The sequence below is a fragment of the Carlito syrichta genome, unplaced genomic scaffold (genome assembly GCF_000164805.1).
Source record: "Carlito syrichta isolate Samal-C Ts95f unplaced genomic scaffold, Tarsius_syrichta-2.0.1 Scaffold143284, whole genome shotgun sequence".
In the NCBI taxonomy this organism is placed as follows: domain Eukaryota; kingdom Metazoa; phylum Chordata; class Mammalia; order Primates; family Tarsiidae; genus Carlito; species Carlito syrichta.
The window spans coordinates 680,692-697,185 of NW_007087380.1; the positions used below are offsets into that span (position 1 = coordinate 680,692).

The 16,494-nt window shown below is 44.9% G+C and overlaps 1 protein-coding gene across 3 annotated transcripts in view; it reads right to left on the minus strand.

Annotated features, from left to right (window-relative positions):
* Positions 1 to 15,672, minus strand: part of SLC3A1 (solute carrier family 3 member 1) — a 45,670-nt gene extending 29,998 nt beyond the window's left edge. For 2 of the 3 annotated variants that reach the window (XM_008050225.2, XM_008050223.1), the window contains exons 1-4: positions 15,166 to 15,672; positions 10,085 to 10,264; positions 9,789 to 9,943; positions 4,484 to 4,609 (exon numbers count right to left, since the gene is read on the minus strand). In XM_008050225.2, coding sequence (XP_008048416.1) covers positions 4,484 to 4,609; positions 9,789 to 9,943; positions 10,085 to 10,264; positions 15,166 to 15,595 — 891 coding nt within the window. In that variant the 5' untranslated portion in view covers positions 15,596 to 15,672. The remainder of the gene's footprint in view (positions 1 to 4,483; positions 4,610 to 9,788; positions 9,944 to 10,084; positions 10,265 to 15,165) is intronic. The other variant, XM_008050226.1, reaches the window with a different exon arrangement.
* Between the last annotated feature and the right edge of the window lie 822 nt (positions 15,673 to 16,494).

The window sequence follows — 16,494 nt, forward strand, 5'->3', positions numbered from 1 at the left end:
AAGCGGTGGGGTAGGGACTATCTTGGCTTCTCATCCCCACTGCTGTGAACGCAGTGACTCCCAGGAGTCCCCCCTCCAGGGCTCGGCCTTCCCATATGGCAGGACCAGGACCACCCTGAGCCCCAGACACGATGCCAGGCCTTCTAGGGTCTCTTATTTGCTATGCTGCTAACCCAACCGGGCTCCCTGACCTCTCTGTGCCTCAGTTTCCTCATTAGTCAAATAAGAAATCTGGAGGGCAAGTAAAGACCGTAGTGACTGGAAAAGTGTAAAATACTATACAAATATAAGCCCCCAGCTCCTCAGAGAAGGCTTCCAGACATCTCCAGCTGAAAGCACTCAAGAGGAGAGAGCCTAGCTGGGTCCCCTAATGGCCAGTGCAAAGGTGAGGAGGGTGCTCTGCTGAGTGTCCCCTGAATGCCAGCCTCCCACTGTGCAGATAAACTGGAATCTGCTGGGAGCAAGAAGGAAGGAAGCAAGATTAGGCTCAGGGAGTGTAAACTGCTAGCAAGCTGGAATTCATCTCAATGCCTCTCTGAAACCTCTCTGGGCTGCAAATTATTAACCTGCTTAACTCTCAATAAGCATTGCTGGGGGTGGGGGGGTGTCAGAAGTCTCCTTCATGGCAAAGGTCACTTTCCAGGAGCAAAGAGCCTTACCTCCCAGCTTCTCAGCATTTATTATTTACTGCTAATAGTAAATCTTCTAAACCAGCCTTGCAAACAAAGTCTAACCCCTCAACCAGAGGCCGTGATGATTCATCGCATGAGGGTTTTCATCCTGCGGACTGCGAATAAGGATTTGATTCACATATTCCATTACTTGGCTATCCAGAAGAGTGTGGATGGGGTCATCCCCAAAATCATTAAAGTATCAACTGGCACATTTTGACAAAGTTGATCACACTTGTCTAGACATCTCCAGACAACTCAGTCACCGTGGCCCCAAGGAGCTCGGAAAACCCACTGCCTGAGAAACTGGCTGGTTTAGGTTCACATTTGTGGATTTACAGCTGAAAAACTCCTTGAGAAAACCATGCAGAGGAAGTGAAGCAGGGAAAGAGAAGGAAGGGTGCCTCAGGGCAGGTGTGGGACTGTGGTTATGAGCGTGGACTCGAGTCCCAGTGTCTGAGCTTGAATCCTGTTCCATCGCTCCCAACAAGGGTGACTTTTTTTTTTTTTCTTAACCTCTCCAGCCTCAATTTCCTTCTCTGGAAGATGATCATAAAGTCTCATAAGTTAGGCTTTTTCTGAGCATTAAATGATCCAGGTGAATCACCTACCAAGTGTGTGGGGAAGGGGGAGGTGTGGGCGTGCCAAGCCGCTTGGGTGATGGAGAGGAGGAGAGTTCATGCACCACCCCAGATGTTTCAAACTAAGCCCTCGTGATTCTTCTGACCGTGTCTACCACTGTCCACCCCACCCAGACAAGGCCGCCCTCATGCAGGGTGCCTACTTCTAGAACAGATTCCATAGCAGTTCATTAAAATTCTGAAAACATCAAAGATATATAGTACAAAGAGTCTTTAAAGAGTCTATAGGAAAAAAATTAACAAAAGAAATGTCAGGACCAGGTGCAGTGGCTCACACCATCATCCTAGCACTGTGGGAGTGGGAGGATCACTTGAGGCCAAGAGTTTGAGACCAACCTGGTCAACATGGTGAGACCCTGTCTCCATAATAATTAAATAAATATATATTTTTTAAAAAAAAAAAGGAGTGTAAGAAGACTTGTACTCTGAAAACTACAAAATATTGTTGAAAGAAATTTAGAACACATTAAATAAATGGAAAGACAACTTGTGTTCATAGATTGGAAGACAACATAAGATAGCTAGCTGGGTGTGGTGGCTCATGCGTATAACCCCAGCACTTTGGGAAACCAAGATAGGAGGACTGCTTGAGCCCAGGAGCTCAAGACCAGCTTTGGCAGCACAGCAAGATCTCATCTCTATAAAAAAAAATTAGCCAGAGCCAGGTGTGGTGGCTCATGCCTGTAATCCCAGCACTTTGGAAGGCTAGGCGAGAGAATTGCCTGAGATCAGAGTTTGAGACCAGCCTGGGCAACTTGGCAAGACCTCGTCTCTACAATAAAAATCAAAAAATTAACTGGACAAGGTGACGCATGCCTGTAGTTCTGGTTACTTGGAAGGCTAAGGTGGAAGGATCGCCTGAGCCCAGTAGGTCAAGGCTGCAGTGGCTGAGAGCAGCATGCCACTGCACTCCAGCCAGGGTGACAGAGTGGGACTCTGACTCAAAAAAAAAAAAAAAAAAATAGCCAGATGTGGTGGCAAGCCTGCAACCCCAGCTACTAGGGAGGCTGAAGCAAGAGGATTGCCTGAGCTCAGGAGATTGAGGCTGTGGTGAGCCATGATCATGTCACTGCATTCCAGCCTGGGAAACAGAGGGAGACCCTGACTCATAAATAATGAAATGAAATGTCTATATTTCCCAAACTGATCCACAGATTCGATGAAATCCCTATGAAAATCCTAGCAGGCTTCTTTACAGAAATTGGCAAGCTGATTTAAAAATTCAAATATAGAGCCAGGCACAGTGGCGCACACCTGTAGTTCCAGCTACTCGGGAGGCTAAGTTGGTAGAATCACTTGAGCCCAGGAGTTCGAGGTTGCAGTGGGCTGTGATTGCGCCACTGCACTCCAGCCTGGGTGACAAAGTGAGACCCTGTCTCTAAAGAGAGAGAGAGAAAAAAACAGACAATAACAAGTGTGGGTGAGTGTGTAGAGAATTTGGAATCCTTACATGTTGCTAGTGTTATAGCTGCTTTGGAAAACGGTTTGGCTGTTCTTCAAATAGTTAGAGATATCTATCATTGGTGTATAGAGAGATATAGTATGATTCCATTTATAAGATATGCCCAGAATAGCTAAAATCATAGGGACAGAAAGTAGATTAGTGGTTGCCAGGGGCCAGGGGAAGAATGGTGGGGGCAATCAATGGATGTGGGTTTCCTTTTTGAGATGATGAAAATGTTCTGGAATTAGTGGTGATGGTTGCACAACTCTGAGAACATACTAATACCACTGAATTACACACCTGAAAGGGGTGAATTTGATGGTATGTGAATTATATCTGTTGTTTCAAAATAAAACTGTTATTTCAAAGCAAAACAAAAATAAACTAAGGGGTCTGGGCGTTCCTAGTGACTCTGAAATGGCCGCTTTCATTCTCTGTTTGGCTGACATAGTGAGCTATGGAAGGGCATCCCTACTCCCTGCTCTGTTCTGATCTCCTCCCCACCTACTTCTCTCAGAGGACACCTCCACCTGCCACCTAATTCCTGCTCACTAGAGTCACAGCCACAACAAGAGTGAGAACCATGGAGTGGCTCATATTCTTCGTGAATCGTGTTGTTAATGCTGCCACTACCATACAGGTATGAGCCCATCAGCGCTCATTGGGGCTGTTTTGCTAAGGGAACTCTCCTGTCCACAGAGCCACCGAGGGACCTTGTGACAGCATTCAAGGCATTCATAATCAGCCCCCACCTCGTATTTCTTGGACCTCCCATCCCTGACTCATTCACTCCGGCCCACTGGTAAGGTGCCAAATAAAACACAGCACACCCAGTTACATTTTAGTTTCAGGTAATCAACGAACAGTTATTTGGTAAATCATGCCCCAAATAGTGCAATTATTCCTTCGCAAGTTAACTTAGTATCCTGTATTTTTATTCGCTAAATCTGGCAACCTAAAATGCAGGCCTCTGTGTCATTTCTGGAACACGTGACCCACACTCTCACCTCGAGATCACTGCACCTGCTTTTCTGCCAGAAAAACTCTTTCCCCAGATAGTCACATGACTTCCTTTCACACTTCAGGTCTTTGTCCAAACAGCAACTCATCACAGGATGTCTCCTGAGCCCTTGGTATGGGAGAGCAGCTTCCACCTGGCACTCTGACACCCTTTTCCTTTGGCCTTCATCACCACCTGATGTGTTGTACACTTCATGGTTAATTGTCTGCTTTTCTCTCAGAACATTCGAGGCTCCTTGAGGGCAGGGCTTCTTCATTCACTGCTGCCTTACCAGTGCTTAGAACAGGGCCTGGCATGGAGCAGGCAACGTGTTCATATTTATTGAGTAAATATAGTAGTATTGTGTGTGGGTCATCTCATGGAAACTTCCAAAGAACTCACTCACCCAGAGACCCGCTGCAGACGCAGGAGCCAGTCCCCGAAGCCCACGCTCAGACCCACCTCCTGCACCAGCTCATTGCCACAGGCAGAGGGGCAACGCAGAGCTAGGGTGGCAGGTGTTTCTGACCCCTCAGTTAGACAAAGGAAGGGGCCCCCGACACATCTGAGTGTCTCCAAGTGCATCAGACACTTTAATCCCAGAATTTAATTTCACTACTTGATTTTGCCTGCACAATTATTGTTTCATATAGAGAGTTTCAAATAACCACCTAGGCCCCCAATGGAGAATCTCAATGGAGAATCTCACGGGGATGTCTATACTCACTTTTATTTCTTCTTGAACGTCAGGATTGCGGAAATTCAAGTCAGGTTGTTCTTTCATAAACTGGTGAAAATAACATTGGTTTCGCACTTCGTCAAAGTGCCAACTGGAATTCCCATATACACTTACCTGGCAAGCAAAGGAGAGGGCGCGTCAGTTACTTTGCAGTGCTCATACAGTGGTGCTGTCCACAAGAAACGATCACTGTCCCTGGCTGGAGGAGAGGGTATAAATCCTGGGAGTTTTCCTTCTAGGGAGAGCACTATGCTAAAGTCATCCCTCAAATGCCTCCGTCTGCCAAATGCCTCACAAACGTGGCTGTGATGTATTTGTACAGTAGAATAACCACAACAGGCCGGGTGTGGTGGCTCACATCTGTAATCCCAGCACTTTGGGAGGCTGAGGCGAGAGGATTGCTTGAGCCCAGGAGTTCAAGACCAACCTGGGCAACATAGCAAGAGCTCATCTCTTAAAAAAAAAAACAACCACAACAGCAAATCAGTGCTCTCAGATTCATGACAAGGCCAACTTAAGGAACAGACATTACTAACAGTCTTGAATCTTCTGCCCAGGTTCTGAACTCCTGTTTATGAAGAGAAACAAATGGCCGTCACTTTGGGAGAAAGACACATTCCATTGGTCTTAGAGCTTGAGTCCACACAGACTAAATACTTACGTTGTATCCACAGGAAATTATTAGAAATATGCACTTAAAAACTCTGCTAGACCCCAGGAATAAAACCTAGCAACTTTAAGAGTCAGTACCAAGCAATGTTTGACACTTGCTGATTTCCTCTTTCTAGAAATGCTCATGACCATGGCTCTATGACATGGGTCCTGGTTGCCCACCCAATCTCCCACCCCTCCTTGTTTAGTCTATGGTGGGTCCTTAAATGTGAGAGTTTCCTGGGCTCAATCTTAGACCTTCTGTTCATTTCATGCTAAAGAGCACATCTGGAAAACATCTTAATACTGGGGAATTTTACAAAAACCTTTTTCTTCTGAGTTGGAAAAACTAGTCACATTGGATTCACATTTCCATGGCAACAACAGGCTGATGCTGAGTAATGACTGCTGCCTCTCAAGGAAGTGTACCCTCACCTATCCACCACGTGACCCCCCCAGGACACAAAACAGGGTAAGATATTTATTGTATAAATAACCAATAAAAGATCAGTATCCAGAATACCAAAAGAACTGAAGAAAGCAGTTTCAAAGGGATGAGCAATTCAAAAGAAAACTGGGGAAAGAAACCAGAAAGAGTCGTTTCACAGAGAGGAAAGCTCAAGTGAATAAACGTATGAAAAGATATTCAACATCATTAGGTATTAGACAAATCATAATTAGTAATTACATAAATGAAAGATTAAGCCGCAATATGATACTATTTTACGTTTACTCAAAAATTACAAAGTCTGGCCCGATAGGGTGGCTCACACCTGTAGTCCCAGCTACTCAGGAGGCTGAGGTAGGAGGATCATTTGAGCCCAAGAGTTCAAGTCCAGTCTGAGCAACATAGCGGGACCCTGTCTCCATAACCATACTTTTATTAATTTATAAAAATAATAACAACAAAATTTAAAAACAAAATAAAAGTATAAAATCTGGCAATACCAGGAATTGATAAGAATGTGTATTTTTATACTGCTGGAGAAGCTATGAATTAATACAAACCCTTTGATAATTAATTTGATATTGTTTTGTAGAGTTGAGCATACAGTATCCTGCACAGTAATCTCACTCCTAGTTATGTACCTTAAAGAAGTCCTTACACATGTGTCCCAAGATAGAGTATTTATATTGTTAATCATAGTAATTGTTATTACTATTATTAGTAACAATAGATGTTTTTAATATAGTAAATAGACATTGTTAATAATAGTAAAAAACTGGAAACAGCCCAGCTGCCCAACAACTGTAAAAATACAACAATGGCCAGTGGGGCACAGTGGCTCAAGCCTGTCATCCCAGCACTTTGGGAGGCCGAGGCGAGAGGATTGCCTGAGCTCAGGGGTTTGAGACCAGCTTGGGCAACTTGGTGAGACCTTGTCTCTACAATAAATTAAAAAAAAAAAACAATGAAAATAAATGAACCATAGCTACCTGAAACTACATAAGAAAATCTTAAAAAACTATGAGTGAAAAGTCAGTTATAGAAAACAATACATACATATATATGTGGGTGCTAAAAAAAAGTATACACATTTTAAGTACGACATTCACTCAAATGATGGCATTAATCAAACCCTAACCCTCACCATACAACAGGCAGGACAGTCAAAGAAAATGGCAGAGCATGGGTGAGCGAACGTCACACTACACACTGCTACTGTAATTTAATTCAACTTCAAAAAGTAATACATAGATGACAACTCTTAAAATATGTATACATTTTTCTTGGCACCCTTGTATATAGCATTACATTTCTCATAAAGTATGAAATAAGAAAAACTAAAAATTAATTTGTCTTTAGAATTGGGGTCTTGCTATATATGGTTATACCACAAAGTGTTTATCCATCTATCTGTCATATATTCCATATATTTTTGTATTAACTATTACACTAAAAAATGCAACCTTGGATACAGTGAAGAACTGATGGAAGGGTGAAAAAACGAGATGACAAGAGGCTGCTGTGACCATCCTACAAGCAAAAATGATGTGGCTTGAGGTATGGCAGCAACTTTTAAAAACAGACTGTGGCTGGATATGGTGGTTTACACCTGTAATCCTAGCACTTTGAGAGGTTGAGACAAGAGGATTGCTTGAGGCCAGGAGTTCAAGAATAGCCTCAGCAACACATGGAGTCCTCATCTATGCAAACACACACACACACACACACACACACACACACACACACACACACACACACACACACACATATAAATTAGCTGAGCGCCAGGCACAGCAGTTCAAGCCTGTAATCCCAGCACTTTGGGAGGCCGAGACAAGAGGATTCCCTGAGCTCAGGAGTTTGAGACCAGCCTGGGCAACTTGGCGAGATCTCGTCTCAACAAAAATAAAAAAATTAACCATAGGTGGTAGCATGTACCTGTAGTTCTGGCTACTTGGAAGGCTGAGGTGGAAGGATCACCTGAGCCCAGCAAGTCGACCTGGGGTGGCCAGGAGCGTGCCTCTGCACTCCAGCCTGGATGACAGAGTGAGACTCCTACTCAAAAAAACAAAAACAAATTAGCTGAGCATGGTGGTGTGCACCTGTAGTCCTAGCTACTCAGGAGGCTGAGGAAGGAGGATTACTTGAGTCCAGGAGTTGGAGACTGCAGGGAGCTGTGATCATGCCACTGACTCCATCCAGTCTGGGCAACAGAGTGAGAACCTCATTAAAAAAAAAAAAAGCAGACTGTGGAATTGGACTGACTAAACTAGATCATAGGATTGTAGAATGGATTGACTAAATTAATAAATATAAAACACTTAGCACAGAGTCTGGCACATAATAAGCATTTAGTAAGTGTTTGCTAATATCATCATTTTACCAAGTGAGCGGACTGAAGAAAAATATCAAAGAGGTAAAATGGACGCCCTGTTCTTCAGGCTGCATAACGAGCAATTCATTCATGCAGGATCGAATGAAACAGACTGTTCGTGAAACATTCAGGTTGTTCCATTGGCTAGATGATAGGAGGTTGTTGCGAGAAGATCACACAGTCAGCCTTAAAACATGTCAGTTCTAGCTGGGCTCGGTGGCTCAGCCTGTAATCCCGTGCCTTTGGGAGGCTTAGGTGAGTGGATTGCCTGAGCCCGCGGGTTCGAGACCTGCCTGGGCAGCGAGACCTCATCTCTACAATAAATCAAAAAATCAGCCGGGCGTGGTAGTGCATGCCTGTAATCCGGCTACTCGGAAGGCTGAGGCGGAAGGATCGCCAGAGCCCAGCAGGTCGAGGCTGTGGTGGCCGGAAGCGGCCACTGCACTACAGTCTGGGTGACAGAGTGAGACTCCAACTCAAAAAAAAAACAACAACAAAAAAAATGTCAGTTCTAAGTGTCCTTGAGTCACCTAAAAGTTGATGGCCAGGGGTCAGCATGTTTAAATGTTTATGGACACGGTCAAGATGAGAGAAGGAGCTAGAGAGAGGACCTGGGCTCAAAACATGGGAGAGAAAACCCACCAGAGAAGGTGAAGAACCTAGCCCGGAGCAGAGGGCAGAGTCGCCAGGTGAAATATGGAGTGTCCAGGCCGGGCACAGTGGCTTACACCTGTAATCCCAGCACTTTGGGAGGTCAAGGTGGGAGGATTGCATGAGCCCAAGAGTTCGAGACCAGCTTGGGCAACATGGCGAGACCTCATCTCTATAAAAAATTATTTAAAAACTAGGAGAGTGTGGTGGCGTGTACTTGTAGTTCCAGCTACTTGGGATACTCAGGAGAGAGAATCACCTGAGTCCAAAAGTTCAAGGATGTGGTTGCACTGGACTCCAGCCTGAGACCTGACTCAAAAAAAAAAAAAAAAAAAAAACCAAGAAAAAGAAAAATAAATATAGGGGACCCAGTTAAATCTGACTTTCAGATAAGCAGTGCACAGTTGTTTAGTTTAAATATAGCCCACGTAATATTTTACACTAAACAATTGTGCACTGTTTATCCAACATTTGGATTTAACTAGGCATCCTGGATTTTTATTTGCTAAGTCTGGTCACCCTAGACAAGAAGGACATGGCATCTGTTGTAAAAGCAGTGAGTAGAAAGAGGTGGGGATGGGGACAGGAAGTTTGATGGCTTCTGTTCTCTCTGTGAAGTCGAGTTTGCTGTCGAGAGGCAGGCAGGACTTTTGAAGAGAAGGAGGGAGGGCACATGGGTGAGTTGGATTTAGCAAAATTCCCGAGAAGAAGAGATGGCTCAATCCAGGAGGGGACGATGAACATGTGATGGCCTCCAAGGATCAGGTGTCAAGGTTCAGGCGAGAGAATACAGATGCCTGGGTTCATTGACAGGGTTTTGCTGGACAGAAAGTCAGAAGGGCAAAGGGGTCTGGACAGAAGGAAAACAGTTAATGAATGGGACATGAAATTCAAGCTGGACAGGGTGGCAGTTGAGGGAAGGGGAGAGAGAGGCTTGGAGTGAGCACAGATTTGAATTTGCTAGAACTCATCAGCTCTGCAATGAAGTCAGAAATCTGAATAGTATTTGGAGGCCTGGATACCTTATTTCTATTTCCTTGGGAAACCTCCCCCTCTTAACATAAACTCTACTCATTAATGTTTTTCCTTAAAAGAGGCTGTAACCAACCGGTTTAATTGCAGTAGACCTACCCATTTTCCCTTTGCCCAACAGGCAAGCTGGGACTTACCCAGTTGTTGGGAGGAATGGTTATGCCATTTTCATGGGTACAGTCACGCCAGATATAATAATCCGTGTATTTTCCTGTTTGTGTCCGACTCATTTGAAACCAAACATGCTTATCACTGGTGTGGTTTGGTATGTTATCAATAATTAATTTTAAACCTAGTGAGTGAGAACATTTCAAATGTTAGGAAAAGATTATATTAGAATAACACATGACGGTTAAGGGAAAATGATGCTATAAGCAAACATTTGGAGAGGGCCATTTTCACCCTCCCCCATCCCACCTTCCATCCAATTTACCTTTATCATGTATGGCAGCAACCAGATTCTCAAAATCTTTCATTGTTCCAAAGATGGGATCAATTTCTCGGAAATCCTCAACACCATATCTGAAATCTTTAAGGGATGATTTATAAAACGAAGTAATCCAAACCGTTTTTATATTTAAAGTTGTGATGTAGTCCAGTTTATCTTGAATACCTGCAGGAAAAAAGTCAAGGTCATGAATAAATCCTAGCTTGTTTGTCTTGGTTAAGGGATTAAAAATATCACAAATAGCCCAGGCTCAGTGGTTCAGCCTGTAATCCCAGCACTTTGGGAGGCCTAGGCGAGTGGATTGCCTGAGCCCATGGGTTCGAAACCAGCCGGGCAACTTGGTGAGACCTTGTCTCTACAATAAATAAAAAGTTAGCCAGGGGTGGTAGCGCGTGCCTGTAGTTATGGCTACTTGAAAGGCTGAGGTGGAAGGATTGCCTGAGCCCAGCAGGTCAACACTGGGGTGGCCGTGAGCGTGCCACTGCACTCCAGCCTGGGCAATGGAGTGAAACTCCAAAAAAAACCATATCACAAATATGCCTAAGATAAAAATATTTACACGGAAGGCAGAAATATTTGGAATTTTGTTGAATTTTAGTAAAATTCAAATAGTAAGATCAAGTTCTGCATATAACATCAAATTGGTCGCCTAAAAATAATCTAGACCTTTAACATAGATGCATAACTTTTAGAAATCTGTGACTTGTTCATGTTTTATATTTAAATCCAAGACTACAGTATCATTAATGTATTCTACACCTGGCAATTAAGCCCCTAATCTAGGCCACCTTCTGGGTTAAGTACCAAGGTACAAAGCAGAGTAACACATAGTCCCTGATGGTCACATGGTCTTGGCAGCACTGTCCAGGATAAAAGCCACTTGCCACATGTGGCCACTGAGCACTTACGATGTGATTGGTCTGAACTGAGGTTTGCTATAAGGGAAAACATATGCTGGCTTTTGAAGATCCACTACAAACTGAAAGAATGTAAAATATCTCATTAATATTGCTATTCTGATTATGTATTGAAAAGGTGTACTGGCCAGGTACAGTGGTTCACGCCTATAATCCCAACACTTTAAGAGGCCAAGGCGGGAGGATCACTCGAGCTTGGGAGTTCCAGAGCAGCCCGGGCAACATAGTGAGACCTTGTCTCTACAAAAAATTAAAAAATTTAGCCGGGTGTGGTGGCACACACCTGTAGCCCCAGTTACTCACTTGGGAAGCTGAGGAGGGTGGATCCCTTCATCCAGCCTAGGAGTTCAAGGTTTTGGTGAGGCATGATCATGTCACTGCACTTCAGTCTGGGTGAGAGTGAGAACTTGACTTCAATTTATACATATGTATATGTGTATGTATATATATATATAGACTATATCCGATTAAACACGATATATTAGAGTTAATTTCAGCTGTTTCTGTTTTCCTTTTTTTAATGGGGCTACTACAAAATTTACAATGACACACGTGGCTTGCGTTCTACTTCTTTGGACAGTGTTGGTCTAGTAAGCAAACACAGGCAGGAATGGGATGACAACCAGCCTGAGGAAAAAAGGACGGAAGAACAGTAGAAAGGGTTTTTAGGGCCCCAGGGAATTAGCCCCTAACTGCCTGGGGCAGAGAAAGCTGATGACCCCTGAGAGCAGGAATGGAGAAGGGTCCAGAAGGGCATGGACAAGGGGGGTCTGAGTGAGGGGCTGCGAGGCAAAGCAAAGGAAGGACCGACCAGGGCATGTCTAAAAATGGCTGAGAAATGTTGCCCAGGTACAGGGACCAGGGACAGAGTGCAATAGTGAAGGGGGAGGAAAGCTTACTCTAGTGTTTGAAGGCTTTTTTTTGGGGGGGGGGAGTTGGAGTCTCATTCTGTCACAAAGCTGGAGTGCAATGGCACGATCATGGCTCACTGTGGCCTCAATCTCCTGGGCTCAGGCGATTCTTCTGCCTCAGCCTCCTGAGTAACTGGAACTACAGGTGTACACCACCATGCCCAGTTAATTTTTTGATTTATTGTAGAGACGAGCTCTCACCAAGTTGCCCAGGCTGGTCTCAAACCCCTGGGCTCAGGCAATCCTGTTGCTTCCATCTCCCAAAGTGCTATGATTGCAGGTGTGAGCCACCACGCCCGGTCTGAGGGCTCTTTTGTTTCACTCTCAGACTGTCTTTGAAAGAGCTGAAATTGGATCTTTTTCTTTGTTCAGTTACATAGGAAGCCAAGAATGTATACAGAAGCGAACTCTAGGCTTGACTGAGGAGAGATGTGGAAGTGAGACTTTGGAATCGGAACTTTGTAGGATAGTATGTTTTTTTGCTAATTTTTAGTTTAGAGTGCTAATTGCAGATGCAGAGACTTGAGTCTAGTATTCAATCTCCAGAACTTTCTGTGTGATCTCTATATGGCCACCTAGAATCAGAGACCATCAGAGCCCAGACAGCAGACTGGGGGTCACTAAGACCAAAGCACCTGGGATCTGGGCTCTTCCCCCGTAACAGGTTGCTGATTTTTGTGCACGTTGTGCCTCAGTTTCCCTGAGTATCAACAGGCAACAAAAGGGTTATATCTTAAGAATAGGCACAAAGGAGTGTGACAATAAACACAGAGAGGCTGACCAGACTCAAAATAAGCACAGGAGCCCAGCCCCATACTCTAGGTCACAGAAGGCTACCATCAAAAACAAACTGAAACCTAGAAGGATTTCTTCATAACAATAACAACAAAATCCCCTCAGTCTCAAAGACAATGCCTATTGAGTACAGGAAGTCAATAGTCCCTCAAGGAAAAGTTATTGGAAATGACAAATGTCAGCGCTGATTAAAACTGCCATGTTTATAGGAATTTGGGATCCATCTTCAAGGAAACTAGGAAGACAAGGCCAGGAAATAGAAAGCATGTCTCTGGATTTAGGGATTTAGGGCGATTCGGTCAAAACATCACTTTTGCTCAACACTCACTATGTAAAAGGCAGCAGGTGATAGGGTCATGTGGTGGGGAAGGAAAACCACTCAGATATGCTGCAAGGCAGGATCAAAAGGTGCCAAAAGGTCGGGCGTGGTGGCTCACACTTGTAATCCTAGCAGTTTGGGAAGCCAAGATGGGAGGATTGCTTGACCCCAGGAGTTAGAGACCAGCCTAGGCAACATAGTGAGACCTCGTCTCTACAAAAAAAAATCAAAAAATTAGTTGGGTGTGGAGGCACTCCTGTAGTCTCAGCTACTCGGGAAGCTGAGGCAGGAAGATTGCTTGAACCCAGGAGGTTGAGGCTATGATGGTCATTGATTGTACCACTGTACTCCAGCCTGGAACAGAATAAGATCTCTACTCAAAAAAAAAAAAAAAAAAATTGCTAGAAACACAGTTCATGGCACAAGTGTCTGGGAGGGAAGCCACAGGCAAACAATTAGTGACAATGCAGGAAGATTTTTAAAAGAGCATGAAAAAGAAAAAGCCTTCTAAGAAAGCCAGAGGTTTCAAGTGTTCATTTGAAGATTTTTTTTTTTTTTGAGTCAGGGTCTCACTCTTGTCACCCAAATTGGAGTTCAGTGGCACCATCATGTCTCACTACAGCTTCAACCACCTGGGTTCAGGGGATCCTTCCACCTCAGCCTTCCTAGTAGCTGGGTCTGCAGCATGGGAAATTGCCTGATTTTTTAAAAATTTTTTGGTTGTTGTTGTTCAGTACCAGCCCAGGCAGGCTCCTGGCCTAAAGCAATCCTCCCACCTCCACCTCCCAAAGTTCTGGAATTAGAGGCATGAGCCACCATGCTCGGCCCCAAAAATACATTGTAAAAATATTTCCCACACTCATGCCATCTTCATTTTCTTCAAGCTAATTAACATTGTAAAAAATTAAACCTAATTTTTATTTATATATTTGTAGCATAGCCCTCAACTAGGGTGATCATGCCAACCAATTTGTTCAAGTCAGTCTCAGTTAATGCCTACTATCTGGCAAAAGTTTACTCTTAAAAGTATTCTGGTATGAGTAATATATTATAAGGATGCTCTACACATAACTCCACAAGAAATGATTAACTTAGTTTAACAAAAAATTTTCCACCTTTTTTTTTTTTTTGAGTTGGAGTCTCACTTCGTTGCCCAGGCTGGAATGCAGTGGCATACTCATGGCCACCGCAGCCTCAACCTGCTGGGCTTAGGCAATCCTTCCGCCTCAGCCTTCCAAGCAGAACTACAGATGCACACCACCACGTCCAGCAAGTTTTTGTGATTTACTGTAGAGATGAGGTCTCACCAAGTTGCCCAGGCTGGTCTTGAACCCCCAGACTCAGGCAACCCTCTCACCTCAGCCTCCCAAAGTGCTGGAATTACAAACTGAGCCACTGCACCCAACCCACTTCTGTTGCCCAGACTAGCCACAAACTCTTGGACTCAAGTGATCCTCCTGCCTCAACCTGCTGAGGCGCTGGGACTACAGGTGCATGCCACTGCCCCCGGTTAATTTTTTACTTCTATTTCCCATTTTTATGGACACTTTTAAACAGTACAAGTAATGACAAACACACTGGTATGCCTTTTCCTTCCCTTCCTATCTCGGGCTTCTGTTCTTTTCTCAGGCTTTAAGACCCAGTCTATACCTTTTTAAAGACATCGCTTGATTTTTTTTTCCTAAAATATTTTTTATGCCCTCGTCACTAATAAACTCTCAGCCACACCAGCCGCATCCCATCCTGAGAAGGCAATTCCCAGCTGCCACTGGGACATAGTCAACTATGAAGCGCACAGAAGCAGAAAACAGAATTTGAGAAAAGACTGCTGGGTGTAAGAAGTGAGAACTGATGACCCAACAGGCCTATGTACTCCAAGGGCGATAAATGCAAGAACTCATTGGGCACAGAGGCCTTCAACAAATGACCTGTCATCTAGTGGAATTGCTGGTCTCCCCTGGGTGATTTAAAATACATATATCATAAACAAGGAGAAACATGATGTGACCAGTCACTCCGGAATGTGCTGACCCGGCCACCCAGGCACAATTCGGTTTGGAGCAATGAGACAGCCAGAAACCAGCCTCATCCCGGCTCCCACCCCGCCCTGTCCCCGGCCCGCACCTTTCAGATCTCCGTTGCCATCCTTGTCGCTGTCCTTGAAAGACCTCGGGTAGATCCGGTACATGGGCCCCGCCTGCCACCAGTCCAGGCACTTGGGAGAGATGGCGATGATGGCGATGGTGGCCCCAACGAGCACGAGCACAGAGGCCACCGTGAGCCAGAAGAGGATCTCCCGGGGCAGCCGGTAGCAGGCCTGGCCCGAGAACTGGAACAGCACCTCCTTGGGCATCCCCGCGTAGGGCTGGATGCCCTTGAAGTCGGCCTCCAGGGCGCCGTGGAGGCCCTCGGGGCGGTGCTGCGGGGTGTCCGTCGGGCTGCCTGGATCCGCGTCCTGCTCTGGGATGTCTTCATTTTGGACAAACCCGTTGTTTGCCTGGCATCCTTTCATCCTTATCTCGATGGAGTCTCTCTTGTTCTTGTCCTCAGCCATGTCTCACCGACTGCTCTCTCGGCGTGCCTTCCTGCCAGGAACCAGGTGGAAAGGTGGCCTGCTGAATGCTTGGGCTTGTTAATGAGCTTTGCAAGGTTTATAAATAAACCGGGCTGGACAAAGTCCAGCTAAGGAAGTAAGGGTAAAGGTAAAAAGGGGGGTTAAAAACATTCTCCTTACACCCGTGAGGCTGGCACAGCTGCGGTGACAGTGTTGAGAGAGCTCAGTCTCGGAATGGGCAGAGACACCGAGAGAATGGGACAACATGGCACGATTCCATTGTAATTTAAGGTGTTTCTTGGTTGAGTACACCAATGTTCATAGCAGCATTATTCACAATAGTCAAAAGGTGGAAACAACCCAAGTGTCGATCAGATGGATGGATTAAAAAAATGTGGTGTATATACACAATGAAATATTATTCGGTCTTAAACAGGAGAGCCTGGTGGCTCGGGACTGTAATGTCAGCACTTTGGAAGGCTGAGGTCCGGGGGAGGGAGTGTGGATCGCTTGAGGCCAGGAGTTCGAAACCAACCAGGGCAACAAACTGAGACTTTGTCTCTCTATTAAAAAAAAAAAAATAGCTGGGTGTGGTGGAACACACCTGTAGTCCCAGTTGCTTGGGAGGCTGAGGCAGGAGGATCGTTTGAGTCCGGGAGTTCAAGGCTGTGGTGAGCCGGGATTGTGCCACTGCACTCTAGCTTGAGTGACAGAGTGAATCCCTGGCTCAAAAAAAAAAGAGTGAAATTCTTACACATGCTACAACATGGATGAGCCTTGAGGACTTAATGCTAAGTGAAATAAACCAGACACAAAAAGACAAATATTGTCTGATTCCACTTAGATGAGATGTTTGATCACAAAGACGGGAAACATAAAAGTGGTTGCCAGATGTTGGA